This window comes from Daucus carota, chromosome 4 (assembly GCF_001625215.2).
Source record: "Daucus carota subsp. sativus chromosome 4, DH1 v3.0, whole genome shotgun sequence".
Lineage (NCBI taxonomy): Eukaryota > Viridiplantae > Streptophyta > Magnoliopsida > Apiales > Apiaceae > Daucus > Daucus carota.
Genome location: NC_030384.2, coordinates 40,319,401 through 40,334,726, shown reverse-complemented (window position 1 = coordinate 40,334,726; position 15,326 = coordinate 40,319,401). Strand labels below are relative to the sequence as shown.

At 31.5% G+C, this 15,326-nt stretch overlaps 3 protein-coding genes across 3 annotated transcripts; 2 read left to right on the top strand and 1 right to left on the bottom strand.

Moving 5' to 3' along the window:
- Positions 1-1,672: 1,672 nt before the first annotated feature.
- LOC108217931 (WAT1-related protein At4g08290) lies at positions 1,673-4,111 on the bottom strand. The gene is made up of 7 exons (XM_017390841.2): positions 3,836-4,111; positions 3,626-3,688; positions 3,051-3,167; positions 2,692-2,935; positions 2,446-2,607; positions 2,201-2,352; positions 1,673-2,080 (listed from the first exon to the last, which is right to left on the bottom strand). The coding sequence occupies exons 1-7, from the start codon at positions 4,033-4,035 to the stop codon at positions 1,891-1,893; spliced, it is 1,128 nt and encodes a 375-aa protein (XP_017246330.1). The 5' UTR covers positions 4,036-4,111; the 3' UTR covers positions 1,673-1,890.
- Positions 4,112-7,293: 3,182 nt separating this feature from the next.
- On the top strand, positions 7,294-11,043 carry LOC108217378 (probable phospholipase A2 homolog 1). Its single transcript, XM_017390212.1, has 5 exons — positions 7,294-7,311; positions 8,572-8,709; positions 8,806-8,848; positions 8,918-9,037; positions 10,865-11,043. Exons 1-5 carry the CDS (start codon positions 7,294-7,296, stop codon positions 11,041-11,043), a joined length of 498 nt encoding a protein of 165 aa, XP_017245701.1.
- A 1,545-nt stretch (positions 11,044-12,588) lies between these two features.
- LOC108216862 (uncharacterized) lies at positions 12,589-14,841 on the top strand. The gene is made up of 3 exons (XM_017389717.2): positions 12,589-12,904; positions 12,998-13,087; positions 14,444-14,841. Exons 1-3 carry the CDS (start codon positions 12,638-12,640, stop codon positions 14,519-14,521), a joined length of 435 nt encoding a protein of 144 aa, XP_017245206.1. The 5' UTR covers positions 12,589-12,637; the 3' UTR covers positions 14,522-14,841.
- Positions 14,842-15,326: the final 485 nt, after the last annotated feature.

The following is a 15,326-nucleotide window of genomic DNA, read 5'->3' as shown; positions in this document are numbered from 1 at the left end:
AAATTATAATCAGAAGTTCAAATATATACGTGAGAAAAGTAAAATATTTTATAATTATCAGGACTTGAAATCAATAAATGGGCCTCTAGTATGATCATAAAATCACATACGGAAGAGCCCGAACACAATTTGGGGCACAGTGGCATGCCAAGCGGGAGTAAATAACATTTTAGTATCATGAACATTTGTATCATTCATTGCTTTTAAAATGGATTAATCACCGGTTAATAACTTTTTTATCTGGTTAATAACAATCGGGAATAAATTTAATTTGTTCTAAAATGATATTTCCAAAATGTCTATCTAAAAGAACGTCATAAGTTGCGTACCATAAACGACTTGCGCAAATTATAATCGGATTCCATCTGATTCCATGCATATGGTGAAGATCCCTCAAAATGAAAAAGTATATCAACTAATTAAAACATCAAGTGAAGCCAAAAATATATTTAAATCATCAAGCATTTGGTCTACTTTAAGGTGGTAAAGCATATCATTATCATTAATTAATCTACCAATGAAGGCAAATTACCTTCATGGTCAAAGCTCAAATCTTTAATAAATCTTAATTATTGACGTAATTGAGACAAAAACACTCTTATCGTTATTAATGCAAGCAAGCTAATTAGCTAAAGCTTAATTTACAATAATATTACACCCACTCACACACAGTAGAATCCACATTGATGAATTAAACAGAAACACATAAAATGGCTTGATTCCACTAGGATACGCAACCCTACAAAAAAATGTGGTGTATTTGTGGATTTTCTGGGTGAACAAATCATAATCTTGTGATTCGAATCTCCATCGTCAGCTGAGAGCTTGGGTGGCACTGAGGTAGAATCCAATATGTAGTCTGTGCGCCAATAATACTACAAACTCCATTCGTAGTTTTATTCTTTTCTAATGCTGCATTGATTAGCTTTCCATAGTGCAATGTGGCAATGTGTATACGCAGCAATCTACGGATTTAACACACGTTGTGTTTGGATTATCTTTTTTTTAGAAATAAAAATTTATTATTTTGTTTAGAAACAAGTTTTTATTTTCTAAACAGCCTAACTTATAGTTTTTTCTATAGAGGTTTTTAAATCACAATTGCGAAAAATACTTTAATAGACTCAACTGATGTTAAGGAGACATGCGCAAGGATGGATCCAGAGGATTGCTGACTATAACTAGCTATGCCTCCGAATTCGAGAGCTAGCAATCAAAGATCACTTATAGTTTAGATATTGACACTATTGTCATTAAATTTTTTAGCATGTAATATTTAATCGTACATGTCCAAGAATTCAAAGCCGCCCAAATATAAAATTTATCGAGTAATCGGCCCGTAATCTGACCATCTTAGATATTTAAGGGGTCGATTTTGACTAATCATTTTAAATTTGTAACACCTGCATATTCCACATGCGTTTCAAATAAATTATTTTAAATTTTAGAAAAATCGGATAAGATTGACATTAATTTAATCCCAAATTTGATAAAATAGTATAAATTATAATTCATCTTTTAATGTCGATGATGTTCATAACCCAATGATTTAATTTCTTGATCACGGTTTCAGAGAATGGCTAGATTATAAGATTAATGAATCATATATCAATGGATAGATTGATGGAATGCTTAATTCTCTTTGTGCTGAGTAAAACAAACAGACATACCGTTAATTCTAAACAAATTTATTGAAGAGAAGTTTTTTATTAACACAAGTTAACAACATTCTCCAGATAATCAACTCAGTACAAAACTCTAGAATGACAATATGTATCACCCTTTTACAAGTACCCGGCCGTATTATATCTACAAGTAGCAGGCCTAAAAACATCGTAAATATTAGTCAATATACGGCCCGGGTAACATACACGTAACAATATCCGGTACTTAATATGCAGCAGCAGCAGCATATTTTTGAGTGTTAGTGTCTCCAGATATGTTGAAGTGAGCAGTGTCCATTTTAGTCATGGGCAGTTGATGACCTATTTCGTCCGATGCCGTAATGTCGATTTTGTCCTTTCCTTTCCCCCAAACAACTGCATAGAGGCCTACTGCTATTACTATTGCTCCAATTATGCTGCAATTCATACACATTGACACAATGTTAGTAAACACAGATTGTACTTGTTTGTTAGTAGTAATTATTACACTACAACAAATAAGCCTTTTTACGGCGGATAGAATAAGAAATACGTACGCTCCAATATGGAGTTTCTCGGCCAGCACAATGGATCCGAGGACAGCGACTATGATCATGCACAGAGGATTGAATGCAGTGACAAACACGGGGCCTCTGGTTTGCATCACTATTCCTTGAATGTAGTATGTGAGGCCAGAGCTAACCACCCCCTGTAAAAATTAACAAACACCGCATCTTATTAAATTATGGATTCATTATCGATGTACTCCATTATGCAATTAATATAGGTATAGGTAGCTTACAGCATAAGCAGGAGCAAGGAGCTTGGAATTCCAGCCAACAGCCCAGACATCAGGATGATGAGCTTCGGCCACTAACGTGACAGCCGCGCTTAGAATTGCACCCATCAAACATATCAAGAAGGCCAAGGAAAGCTCTGCTGGATATTTCTTCAATGTAATTGACTGCACAAATAATCAATCGCATTATTAAAAATAATATTAATTTTAATCAGGGGTTAATTGAATAATTGGTATATCTAGACTTACTTGTAAGACAAAGAATAAGGACCATGCAATACAACCAATGAGTATAAAAACAGTTCCGCTGAGCCAGTGTTGATCAGTGGAGGCCGTGGCTGAACCGGTGTCGAAGAGGCTTTCTTTCGGGGACCAAATGAGATTCACAATGGGACCTTTGTACACAGTCATGATCAAGGCTCCTCCAAATGTGACTATGGTTCCTATGACCTTTGCTTGACTTCCCATTTCTCTCATCTTCAAAAACTCTAACCTGTTACATTTATCCACCTTGTGATCAGTCACACAGGCGCATGCAGATAATTATCCGAAGGAAAGCACGAAATATTCATTTTAAATTCTCCCACGATCATCTTGATCGATCCTACCTGAGAAGAACAGCCACGATAAAAGTAACTGCAGGAACAGCATTCATGATGGCAGATGTGTATGATGCTGAGGTTAAACTCATCCCCAAGTATGAAAAGTTCTGATCAAGCACTGGCCTGCAATCATCAATAATAAATCTAAGTAAAAGACCCTAAAATCAGCTCATGTCATGTAGAAGTGCTTATATCAGTTGGCTAATAGATCTATACTTGCAGTGCAACATGACATATGTAATCTCATTCTCTAATTAGGATCATGTTGTTTACTTCACTTCTTGATTTAGGTACAAAGATTCATGCATAATTACAAAATTAATGAAAATGTACAAGTTTGCTTAATGAAAAGTTAGTGCACATTACTTTGCTGACGCAACTTTGTAATATACAAGGACTTACAAGATCTCACTAATTATGTCTAAATTATTTTTTTATATTGTCTTAGATTACTTCCAGATACTAATAATATTTTTTTTTGATTAAACAATTCAAGACACGTAACATGCATGACAATAATGCAATATACATGTACATGCATATGTAGTTGAGAACAAACGTCAAGGTGAAGAGAGCATTACTCCAAGATAGCCAGGGCCATTATCTGAAGGAACACTGAGATTGTCATCTTCGGACGTATTTTCCTGCGGAAGAAATAAACAAAAACTGTTATATCCATGCCCAAGTACGTTCGAGCTTAAGCAACTCCAACCGCGAAGATTTATTAGTAAAACCGAAAGCATGAAAACAAATAATCTACAGTAGTATATTTATTATGAGTAGAATTAAACCTTTCGAGAACGATAGCAAAGGGGGCGAGGACAAGTGCACCGACTGCATTACGGTACACAACCAGCACATAACGACTCATCCCTTGTTTGAGTACAACAGAACTTATAAGATACATCCCTGCAGCTCCACTCTGCACAATTACCATCAGTAAATAAGGCTTGGCCTTATTGTACACTGACTGCAGCATCTCCAACCCCATTTGTGTGTGTGTTTTATATTATAATCACTTGTATAAGTAAATTTAGAATTAGAATGAGATATTAGAATTGAGTTGATGAGGTCCTATTTATATACAAGAGAAGAGGCATGCAAGTGAGAAAAGTGAAGGCCATTGCATCAGCAACTAGTAGTCTTATCTCTTTCCATTGAGAACAAGTAGTACTGTCCATTTTTCACACAAATAATTATGTCTTTAGTTAGTGATGGATCGGTCGACTGTGTCAAAATTCTTGCGTCTCCTTTTTCTTTACAAAATTAAATAAATAAATATATAATACCAGTCCATTGTGGATTAAATAATGGTAATTACTTTAGATTTGTTTATGGTTTGTGGTGCATGGCGAGTTGGATATGATGGTTGCAACACATTCAGTTCCCATTCAGCTTTATCAATCTAATACTGCCATTTGATTAGGAGCTGGAGCCAGCATATATACATCTATATACATATTTTTATTTTGTAGTGTCATTTGCGTGAGAACAACAGGTAACAGGAGAATCAACATTTGCGTTCTCCAAATAATGCAGAATAATTTAATATGATGAATAGAAAGTATACTTGTTCATGTTTTTCAGAGGTCAAAAAAATATTCACTCTCGTAATTGTTACCGTGTTTATAAGTGCGGCGCAACCTTATTATTGTAAGGATTCTACTTTTTTTGTTATGTATACAGGGGTATGGCATAGAAATTAGGAAACGGAATCAATCAGTTGACAATGTCAATTTAGGATTTTGCTGGAATTTATCGGAGAAGTTTTTGATACAACAAAAATTTATAATTAAATCGGAGTGTAATCAATAAATTAGTAAAATATTTTGAAGAATTAATTGGGGATAAATCAAAGATTTTTCTGGAGATTATTAGAATACCATATAGGAGCGAGGCAAAAACAAAACTAATATCAATATGTTTTACAGGCAAAACCAAAATTTATAGCTAACATTGCAGCATAACTGCAGAATAAATGAATATCATGTTCTCTTGGTAATAAAGAAGATACTGATCATCTCTGAATAGATCCATCATCCATGACTCCATGAATGTTTTTTGTTTTATAGTTTAGCAAAATGATAATGACCTGCAGGCTGCAGGTCTTACATGGTTTACTTGATGTAATCTATTTTACAAACGGTAGAACTAGCTAGCTAGTCATATGTTGTTTATATATTGATATCAACAGATGTTCAATGGGGCGATGTAATAATCAACACTACTATAAATTCAGCCATTTCTTACTGTCATTTTGACTTATATTCTGTCTGAAGTGTGCTTTATTTTGATAGACTATTTTTGTCAGAAAATTTGTAGTGCCAAAACTCTTATTTAGGACCTAAACTTATGCAAAGACACTAGCAATTTCTAAAATTTGTAGTGCAAAGCTCTTATCTAAGGCCTAAATTTCTACCTCATATTTTTGTCAGGTCTCATATTTGAGGTGTTAACAAATTATGAGAACTTCACAGCTTATTTAGTCAAGCTTGTTTCATTGAAAATATTTGATTTTCTGGAGATATATATTTTCTAGAAATAGAATTTGTCTAAAACTCATCTTTTTATGAATTACGACAACATTATCTTGTTAATTAGGCCAAAATTGTCATATCTACGGGACGTCTTGAAAGTTGAAAGTCGTTAGATTTTTACCTGATTATTTTCACTTCCTCCTCTCTCTCCCCAGATATTTATGCCCTCCCAGTTATTATAAATAACATAAAAGCATATTCAAGGTAGGTGTATATTTGTTAGTGATAATATAATATAATTATCTCAAACTAGAGATAAGAGGTTTTAGTTCCTTCAATAATATTGTATATAACTATAAAATCTAAAATTACAGCTAATAGAGTTAAAAGGTTTTACAAATGATTTTATTTTACTAATTTATTATATTTTATAATTTTAAAATATAATATAATATAATTATCAGAATTATAAATATACATTTATCTTTAAAATTAATATTTAAAAAAATAATATCTAATATATTATTGGTGAGAATCAAATTTTAGACATTTATCCGAATTTCTTTTAATATTATATATTTATATCTAACCGTTAAAATTAAAAATTTTAATGTGGTGAAGTATCATATCGAAATAAAAATTACATTTATTTTTATTATTGGAATTAATATAATTTTGTCCACACCGCAGGGAAGAGAGTAAAACAATTAAATGCACATAAAAGTATATATTCCCATCCTATGTATATTAGAACATGGTTGTCTACGAGGCTTGAATCGTATTTCCTTTCAACTCGAACTATTGTTTAAGAAGATTTGCTAATCGTTTAAGGTTTGAATTCAAACTATTACTATTATCCTTTTCTCTATTACTACGGCACTACTATGGTAATACGTGGTAACTGGTAAGTAAGCGTATAAGATAAGAGTTACTTACATGGTCTGTGACTTGGCTCCCATTACTTTGTTTATAACTCGTGGTAAACGGAGATAATGCTTCTATTCTACGTGCACCAAGTAACTGTATTTTCTCCGCATATGGTATATTAATCCAACTTTTCTCAAATTTTAACATCTGGAATAATTTATGTGAAATGTTCGAACTCTCTAGTATTCTGGTAAACATACAAATTAATGTTTTGTCTTGCCGCTGGTACCTTGGGGTGGTTTTGTTCGTGGCCTGACTCGTGAGTCGTGAAATTGTGACTTTTGACGTTAATATGATAATATCAGAGTTAATATTATCTGTTAGAATTATTTTGACTTATTAATAATTTTGAAGGATATAATAATAAGAATAAAAATCATTTATGAGTAACTTAAGATTTTTGGGTATTTTTATAAACAAATGTTCAAAAAAATTAAATGACCGAGAAAAAATCTCAAACTAATTTCTGATTTTAAGTCAGTTTCTTATTTATTGCTTATATCAAATCGACTGTCGACTTAATACATAAATAGAATTTTTTTTAATTCAAATTAAAAATGATTTAAAATTTGGAATTTAAATTCAAACAGACAAGCCCGAAGTCTATGTTTTGAGTATAATGTTAAAGCATACAAGTAAAGTATATTAGCACAATATATAAAGTCTAATAATCTTAATTTCTTAAATAGACTTATGATGCATGATATGCGTTGTTTGATTTGGTAAGGTGGTTAATGACACACCAGAACACATAAGTAGACATGCAGGTATGGGAAACTTGGAACATTTTGTTCTGGTTTCTTTATGTGGGGATAAAGCTTAATTAATATATATTTTTTGTGTAAATGGTAACTGATATTCAGGTATCTATCCTATATAATATACATAATAGTGTCCAAATCATCGTAAACTTAATTAAACAATGAAAAATATTTAAATATTAAATAATATTATTTTCTCCGCCCCATAAATATTTTCTGAGTTTGATTTTTAAAATTCAATTTACCAATATTCATTGAAATTAAGCCTTTCATGCAATAAATTTTTAATTTTTTTAAATATCATAATTAAATTTGGATGTTCTTATTTAGCAAAAAAAAAAAATTTGGATGTTCTATCTTAACAACCAATTTATACAAATATAACGATAACCATAACATGAAGACATACACTCCTGAAAATTTAACTAAAATGACACCAATAGTGAAGTCACAGTTCCGATCGAGATTGATAGAAACTAAAATGGATGAAACACATGCAAAGTCTGTTTTTAGCAATATCTTTACAAGGATCTCTTAAATTACCATCAGATGCTAATTGCTAACACCTATGCTTATGCAACTAAAATTTGAAGTTAAGACTTTACTTTGTCAATGTAATTTTAGTAAGCCCCTGACCCAACTTCACATGCTTAAGCCAAATCCATCCAAAAATTCAGATAATCTCGGAATTGTTTAACTTTGCTAACTTGTTACAGAGTGATGGTTTTCGGTGGTTCCATCAGGGCATGTTGAAGTTGGCATTGTGCAATCATTTCATTCTCAACATCCAGATTTGAGTTATTTTGTTGAAAAGGGGCGTTTTTTTTTTCTAGAATCCGGTGACGATATGTTGTAAAATGATTAGCATGCAAATTTAATACTAGCGACTAGCCTACTTCACAACAGCTAACGAATATGGCTATCAACTGCAAATTTGCGGTGATATTTGAATCACTTATAACAAATAAATGTGACATATTTATTTTTTTTAGAATAAATAGACTTTTATGTAGAACTAGGATGATAAAAGATAAACGCTCATCACTAGAATTAGCGCTTAACTAAATATTACATGAAATATATATATGTACTATGTAGAGTAGTCATTAACCATCTTGCCTACTTTAAGGCACTTATAATTTGACAATAGACTATGTGATTAGTTTATTACTTAACATAAACTAAATTAACGGTAAAAGCAAACTTGGTCAAATAATGAGGCAGACTTCATCCAACAATCTGAAAAGCCTAAGCACGTAATCACATCTCAAGAACTATGATTTTCATGTCCAAATCTTTTGAAATCAATTAAATAATAGCCAATTTCTGTTTTGTAGTATATTTTAATTTATATTTTTATAGTATCCTGCTCGCAGAACAGAACAAGATCGTAGAATGCTCAGCCGCAATTTTCCGGCAAGATCATCAGTTGTATTCATACCTACAATCCTCATCTTCTCCATCCTCTTCCAAATCGGAGAATCCAATGACAATTCACAGGTACATGTCCATTTTCATTACAAAATATGTACATGTATATTATATATATATTTATAGTATGTTTGTACATAACCTGAATCTTGGAATGTCGTCTAGGAGGTGACATGCAGTACAACATGTGTGGCTCAGAATTGTGATAGTGAGTCCTCTTACTTTTAATTAAATTTTTTTATGTTATGTAAATAACATATTTGTTTTGTGTTAACAGCCATTGGGATAAGATATGGTAAGTATTGTGGAGTTGGATGGTCAGGATGTCCCGGTGAGAAGCCTTGTGATGACCTCGATGCTTGTTGTAAGGTTCACGATGATTGTGTTGGACAAAAAGGTATTCTTATGGTTCACAAGTCATTGCTTTACTCAACTGAATTTGGATTATTTTTTTTCATTTTCAATAATAGTATCACCGTATTTTATTATAATTGTGTTCCGGAAATAACATTGTCACACCGATCCAACTAAGGTAGTAAGGATCAACATGATTATCATTGATTGTATATATAATGATTTCACATCGTCGACTCTCTTTTTCCTTGTGCATGACTTTGAGTAAAAATATGAAATGAAATTGTGCACTTCTAATCATACAATTTTGTCATTACATAATTTAATGTTATGAAGGTGTTTGTGCTATAATGTCAAGTGTATATATTATATATGACTAGCTTATAGCCCGTGCAAGGCACGGGAGCTTTTTAATTATTTATAAACTTTTTAAATATATTTTAAATGGTGTGAAAAAATTTAATTTATAAATAATAAATTAAAATTGTATGTATCATGCCAACGTATTAAATTCTTTCTATCAAATTTTAAATTATTTTAAGTAGGATATGTGACGCCAACTCCTATTAGATTATATTTATAAATGTATTTTATATTAAAATTATTATAATGTGATTTAAATATTTTTCCAAAAATTTTTATGGTTCGAGATTAAAATTGATAAACACGATTTGTATTGAATTAAGAAGATGAATCATAAACATGGAATAAGATGGTAGAATTTGCTTTGGATTAAGAAAAAGTTTTTGTATTCGTTCCTCACATAAATCGGGCTTATTAATTTTGAAATATATTAGATAAAAATAATTTTGTGACGGTGCGATTTATATGATTCTACAGATAAAATTGGTAGAAAATATTTATTTTGGATTAAAAAAAAATCATGAACACGTGAAATACAGAATTTGTTTTGGATTCAGAAAAGAAATTATAAACATGCAAATAGATATCAGTTGTCTTATGAAACAAAATTTAATTTTGTTCTAATCTAACGGTGCTTATTTGTTCAATATAGGATCCGATGGATAAAAATAATTTTTTGACGGTGTGATTTATATGATTCTATAATTAAAATTTGTAGGAAATATTTATTTTGGATTAAAAAAACCAAAAACACATGAAAGACAGATTTTGTTTTGGATTCGGAAAAGGAATTATAAACATGCTAAGTAGATATCAGTTTCCTTATAGAACATAATTTAATTTTGTTCTAATCTAACGGTGCTTATTTGTTCAACATACGATCCAACGGATGATAAGTTTTTGGACCATAGGACCATGCGACCAAATTATCTCCCTTACGCTTATTATATATAAGTATATAATTATAAAAAAATTGTGACGATGAGATTTATATGATTCTACGAATAAAACTGGTAGGAAATATTTATTTAGGATTAAAAAAAAACATATACATGTAAAAGACAGAATTTGTTTTGGATTCAGAAAAGGAATTATAAACATGCAAGTAGATATCAGCTGCCTTCTAGAACAGAATTTAATTTTGTTCCAATCTAACGGCTTATTTGTTCAATATAAGATCCAACGGATGATAAACTTTTGGATCAGAGGACCATGCGACCAAATTATCTCCCTTACGCTTATTATATATAAGTATATGATATGTCACCGGCCCGTCTACAACATTCTGATGTAGAACATTTGTATACCGCTCAAAAAAAGATTTTATGACTTGAGTTTGTTCTAAGAAAGTATGATCGTCCAAAAATCATATATGTCAAATGACAATCTCATTTTGTCGTAATTTATTGTTTAATTTATATTCTCTTAAAATTTATGTGTGATGTATTATAATATTTCTCCATGCAACAACAATTTTGTAACTAAAATGTTTCTATACTGTTTCCAGGCATGAATAACGTAGAATGCCATCAGAACTTCAGGCACTGCATAAAGAAAGTACAAAAATCTGAAAAGCGTGGGTTTTCGGAAGTGTGTCCTGTTGATGTGGTTGTGCCTACAATGGATCAGGGTATGGAAATTGCTATTATGTTTAGCGAGTTTGGTAATTCCAAGCTTGAACTTTGATATAAATTTTCGAACAACAAACTCATTCAACACTGGAATTTCAGTTCAATATAGTCATCCTTTTGTAATCGACATCAAAGTTTAAAAGCAAAGAATCATTTTAAAATTTGTTTAAGCAATTTTTTAATTAAAAATTAGAGTCTCTACCTTATTCATTGATATATAGGAATAAGACAGAAAAATATTGTTATTATTTCACTTTGTGAGTGCCTCGTAATAAATCGTATCTTTAGGACATTGGCGTCAAAATTTTAGCATGATGTAGTAGGATTTTATACAATTATCATATAAAAATAGTTTAATTAATTCAACTCACGTTTATCACATCATGTAGAATTGAAACTATACATGTACATCCTACATTGAACATCAATAATACTAATTTAATTATTATTAGAATCTGCGTAAACTTTTTATATTTTAGAATCCGAGAGCAAAATCTATGATCTCATGTGTATGTCAGATGATCCTCGCGCTTATGTTTATAGTGGGTAACTGTTTAAAGAAATTATTTAAATGGGAGTTTCTACAATATCTAGCTCCGCACTGCTTTGACTTCCACATTTGCGACATTCTTATCATCTTATATAATTTCTTCGGCATTTAATATTTGTGGGTATATGCATTCTTTTTTATCAACTTTGACATTGGAGGTAGATTTTAGCATTAAATTAAATCTTATAGAACGCTATATGCTATAATCTTTTATATATCGGTTGATTTGATGATGATCAGAACGCACAAAATAGAAACAAAATGGACTTTGTTCAATTTATCGTCTTGTTTTTATTTTGTTTAATATAAATTTGTGCACAATAAATTTTAAAAATTTATTTTCGAGTTTATATGAATTTATCTATAGTTCGATATGAAGGAAGTTTTGATTTTGCTCGTGTTGACATTGACAAGATAAATTACCTCAACTACCCAAAAAGTTAAATCACCAAAACTTGTAGATGTAATTATTACATTGCAATGTACATTACTCCCTCCGTCCCAGTCAATACTATACATTGGGGGACGGGGGCGCGGCACGGACTTTAATGCTTCAATATAGTATACTTCTGTAAATTATTTTTAAGATTTTCTTTTTTTGTATAAAAGTATAACATTTATATTTTTATACAAAAAAAGAAAATCTTAAAAATAAGTTGTGGAACTATGTTTTATAAGAGCCTTAAAAAGCGTGTCGAGCAGTGAAAAAGAAACGTATACAATTGACTGGGACAGAGGGAGTATAAAACAAACATGTGAACAATATATAACTCTCGACATTTTCACATTTGCATTTAAATGATTATTGGTTTTTATAATATTTTTTTTTAAATTTAATATCACGAGTACTATTTTTCAACTTCTGTTATCCAAGTTCTCAATGGAAAAAAAAAAGGAACGAACAATTTCTTGCAACAAAAATCTTTGTGAAATATAAAGCCTTAAAAAGTTCTTAATTTATAAATATGCAATGGGCCGAGTCCAGTCTGCTAATAACGGATCAACAGGTCTAGTACAGGAACAAAGTCGGCCCAAAAATTAATAAACGGCCTCCACTATCTGTAATTTACTACTGCGTGTGTGTGAATAGAGAAAAGATATGGCGATGGCACTTAAATTGGGTGGCATAGCAAAATCATCTTCATCATGGCTGCCACTGAAAAGATTTGTAAATACACAAAACAAGAAATGGGTATTCAACCCTTTAGCCTGTTCTTTAAGTAGCTCATCAAAATCAAGTAAACAGCTTATACTTTACTCCAAGCCTGGCTGTTGTTTGTGTGATGGTCTCAAAGAAAAGCTTAATGCTGCTTTCTCTCTCTCCCCCACTGACCCTTCTCTCTCTCTCCAAGATGTTAATCTTGAGGTACTAAAAATAAATCATCTTGCTATTGTTTTTTTTTTAATTTTATTGAATTGGATTGCTTGATTTTGTTGTAATTGTGTTTGTTGTGTGTAGATAAGGGATATTACTACGAATCCTGAGTGGGAAAAGGCTTATGAGTATGAAATTCCGGTTCTTGCTAGAGTCGGTCCTGATGGCACTGAGGTTTGCTTTTCAAACACTTTCTGAGGTTTCAAGATTGTGCATTTGTTTTCATGCTATTTGTGTTAATGTTGGTGATTAATACATTTTGATATATCTGACGATAGAGTTGTGTTATGTTATGATGTGCTAGATTGCTGGATGGATAATCAGTTAGTGAGTAGTTCAGCTGTTGGCCTGTTGCGGGATGCAAATTGATTATGAGATAAAAATTGACTAGATTTTTTACCAGTTAAAATGTTCTCTAGTCTTTGTGGCAAATTTTATTTGTTATATGTTGATTTTGCTACCATTTGATTGTCCATGAGCAGCGGGAGGATAGTAGACAAGGGAGGATAAATTGAGTAATATAATTATCTTGTAATGAAAAATACAGTATTTAGTTGTCCCCATTATGTGACTATCTAGTTTATGAAGTATATTAGTTATATAATTAGGTAGTCGTGTGAATTTTTACTTCAGTTTTGGGTATATCATCACTGTGGATAGATGAAGCAACTACTATTTATTCTTTAATTACAGTAACAAACAAGCAGTCAAACGTATGTAAATATAAACGCAGACTGAGGACTTAATTCTGTTTAGTAACTATTATCCAGTTTGTTCGTCCCTGATTATAGATTCTTGTTGATCACCTGGCACAACCTACATAAATCAAAAATAATTTTCCTTTGCCAATCAGTATGCAATGGACATCCTTGATGTATTGATTATCTCCATGTTAACATATGTCCTTAAAATAGAAAAATGCATTTTGCCCATCATGGTATTCTTAACAGGACCGAAGAAAAAATAATAGACTAGTTGTTGTGCCTGTATATCAATCATTTTTAATATTGAAGATGAGAATGTTGAAATATGAATGACCACAAGTATCTAATCATTAATGTGAATGACCATAAGTATCCAATTACACTACTACTTGCTGATATTTTAAAATAAAAAAGGTGCCCATTATCATTTACAAAAAGAATTTTCGACTAGTTTAAAGTTTAAACATTATCTTCTGATCTCCATGATTTATTTGATGCATTTACTGTTATAAACTGTGTTGCACCGTATGCTACCTTTATATTGTAACACATAAGTGTGGCAAACATCTGAGATGATGGTATCGTGATAGACATCTTGTATTCTCTTAGTAAAATTCTTCAGTATATCTTATAGAAATGGGTAAAGAATGATTTGCTGATGAAAGCTTCAATTCTGTAGATCAAACCCTATGCTATATACTCAGTATATAATATATTATATATAGTACCCGGTGGTATAATGAGTTTACAGAATTATGTTACACCATCTGCTGGGCATGTTTTATTTATATGTGCAGATCTAATAGCTAATTTATTTTGGTTGCAGGAAATCCTTCCTCGGTTATCTCCTCGCCTTGGAGTTGCACTTATCCAGAAGAAAGTAGCTGCAGCCTTTGACCACTAACATGTTTGGAATTTAATCAATTGTGATATATTCTAGAGTATGTTGTGACCATTGTTATATACATGCTGCTTTACATCTTGGAGGGAAATCTTGATTATAGTATATTTGGTGGCGGGCAAGGGGCGTTGTACTTGTTCCAACTTGACAAATTGAAGAACTCAATTTTATTGTACAATTTCAATTTTGCAAGTCATTATTTCAATTCTGTCAACTAGGTTCATGCTAGGTGCATATGTCTGAATTTATGTTGATCATTCCTACTGCGTCCGTGTTGTACATATGGTAGACCATAGATCTGTATAGATGTACTTCTCTCTCTATCCTCTCCAGGGGCACTCTAAAAACCAGTGATATCACAATCTTGCATCCTTGTTCCCTGGAGAACCTAATGTTGTTTGTTCGTTTTTATTTGAAGAAAAGAAAAGTTTATTTGTATGATTATACAACCATTACAGGAATCATTAGAGCTGAAATAACAAGTCGACGGAATTCATATGAGCTAAACCTGTCCACCCAAATTGGAACTGTAATAACATATCTCCTTGTCATACTTGTGTGAGAATAATTTGACCACTTGGATATTAGAAAACCATGATTCCTTCCTAAATTAAGAACACAATACAGCTACCAAGTGCCACATTATGGAGACACACTTCACATAGAACATCATACTTTTGCCAAAATCCTAATTGGAATTTAGACCAATGGTGACCAAAACTCCTATCAAAGATTGTCTAATTATGATCTGAAGAGTAGATTTACAATATGCCTTGAGATGAATAATTTCTGCAACACAATAAGACAG

What these genes read in the sequence shown, in the direction of transcription:
- LOC108216862 (XM_017389717.2), top strand. Translation starts at nt 12,638, where the DNA reads ATGGCGATGGCACTTAAATTGGGTGGCATAGCAAAATCATCTTCATCA. An exon ending in TCCAAGATGTTAATCTTGAG is followed by an intron (nt 12,905 to 12,997) that starts GTACTAAAAATA and finishes TGTTGTGTGTAG; the next exon opens with ATAAGGGATATTACTACGAA. An exon ending in TCGGTCCTGATGGCACTGAG is followed by an intron (nt 13,088 to 14,443) that starts GTTTGCTTTTCA and finishes TTTTGGTTGCAG; the next exon opens with GAAATCCTTCCTCGGTTATC.
- LOC108217931 (XM_017390841.2), bottom strand. Translation starts at nt 4,035, where the DNA reads ATGGGGTTGGAGATGCTGCAGTCAGTGTACAATAAGGCCAAGCCTTAT. An exon ending in TCCTTGCTCCTGCTTATGCT is followed by an intron (nt 2,353 to 2,445) that starts GTAAGCTACCTA and finishes TAATTTTTACAG; the next exon opens with GGGGTGGTTAGCTCTGGCCT. An exon ending in GAGAAACTCCATATTGGAGC is followed by an intron (nt 2,081 to 2,200) that starts GTACGTATTTCT and finishes TATGAATTGCAG; the next exon opens with CATAATTGGAGCAATAGTAA.
- LOC108217378 (XM_017390212.1), top strand. An exon ending in TGTGGCTCAGAATTGTGATA is followed by an intron (nt 8,849 to 8,917) that starts GTGAGTCCTCTT and finishes TTGTGTTAACAG; the next exon opens with CCATTGGGATAAGATATGGT. An exon ending in TGATTGTGTTGGACAAAAAG is followed by an intron (nt 9,038 to 10,864) that starts GTATTCTTATGG and finishes TACTGTTTCCAG; the next exon opens with GCATGAATAACGTAGAATGC.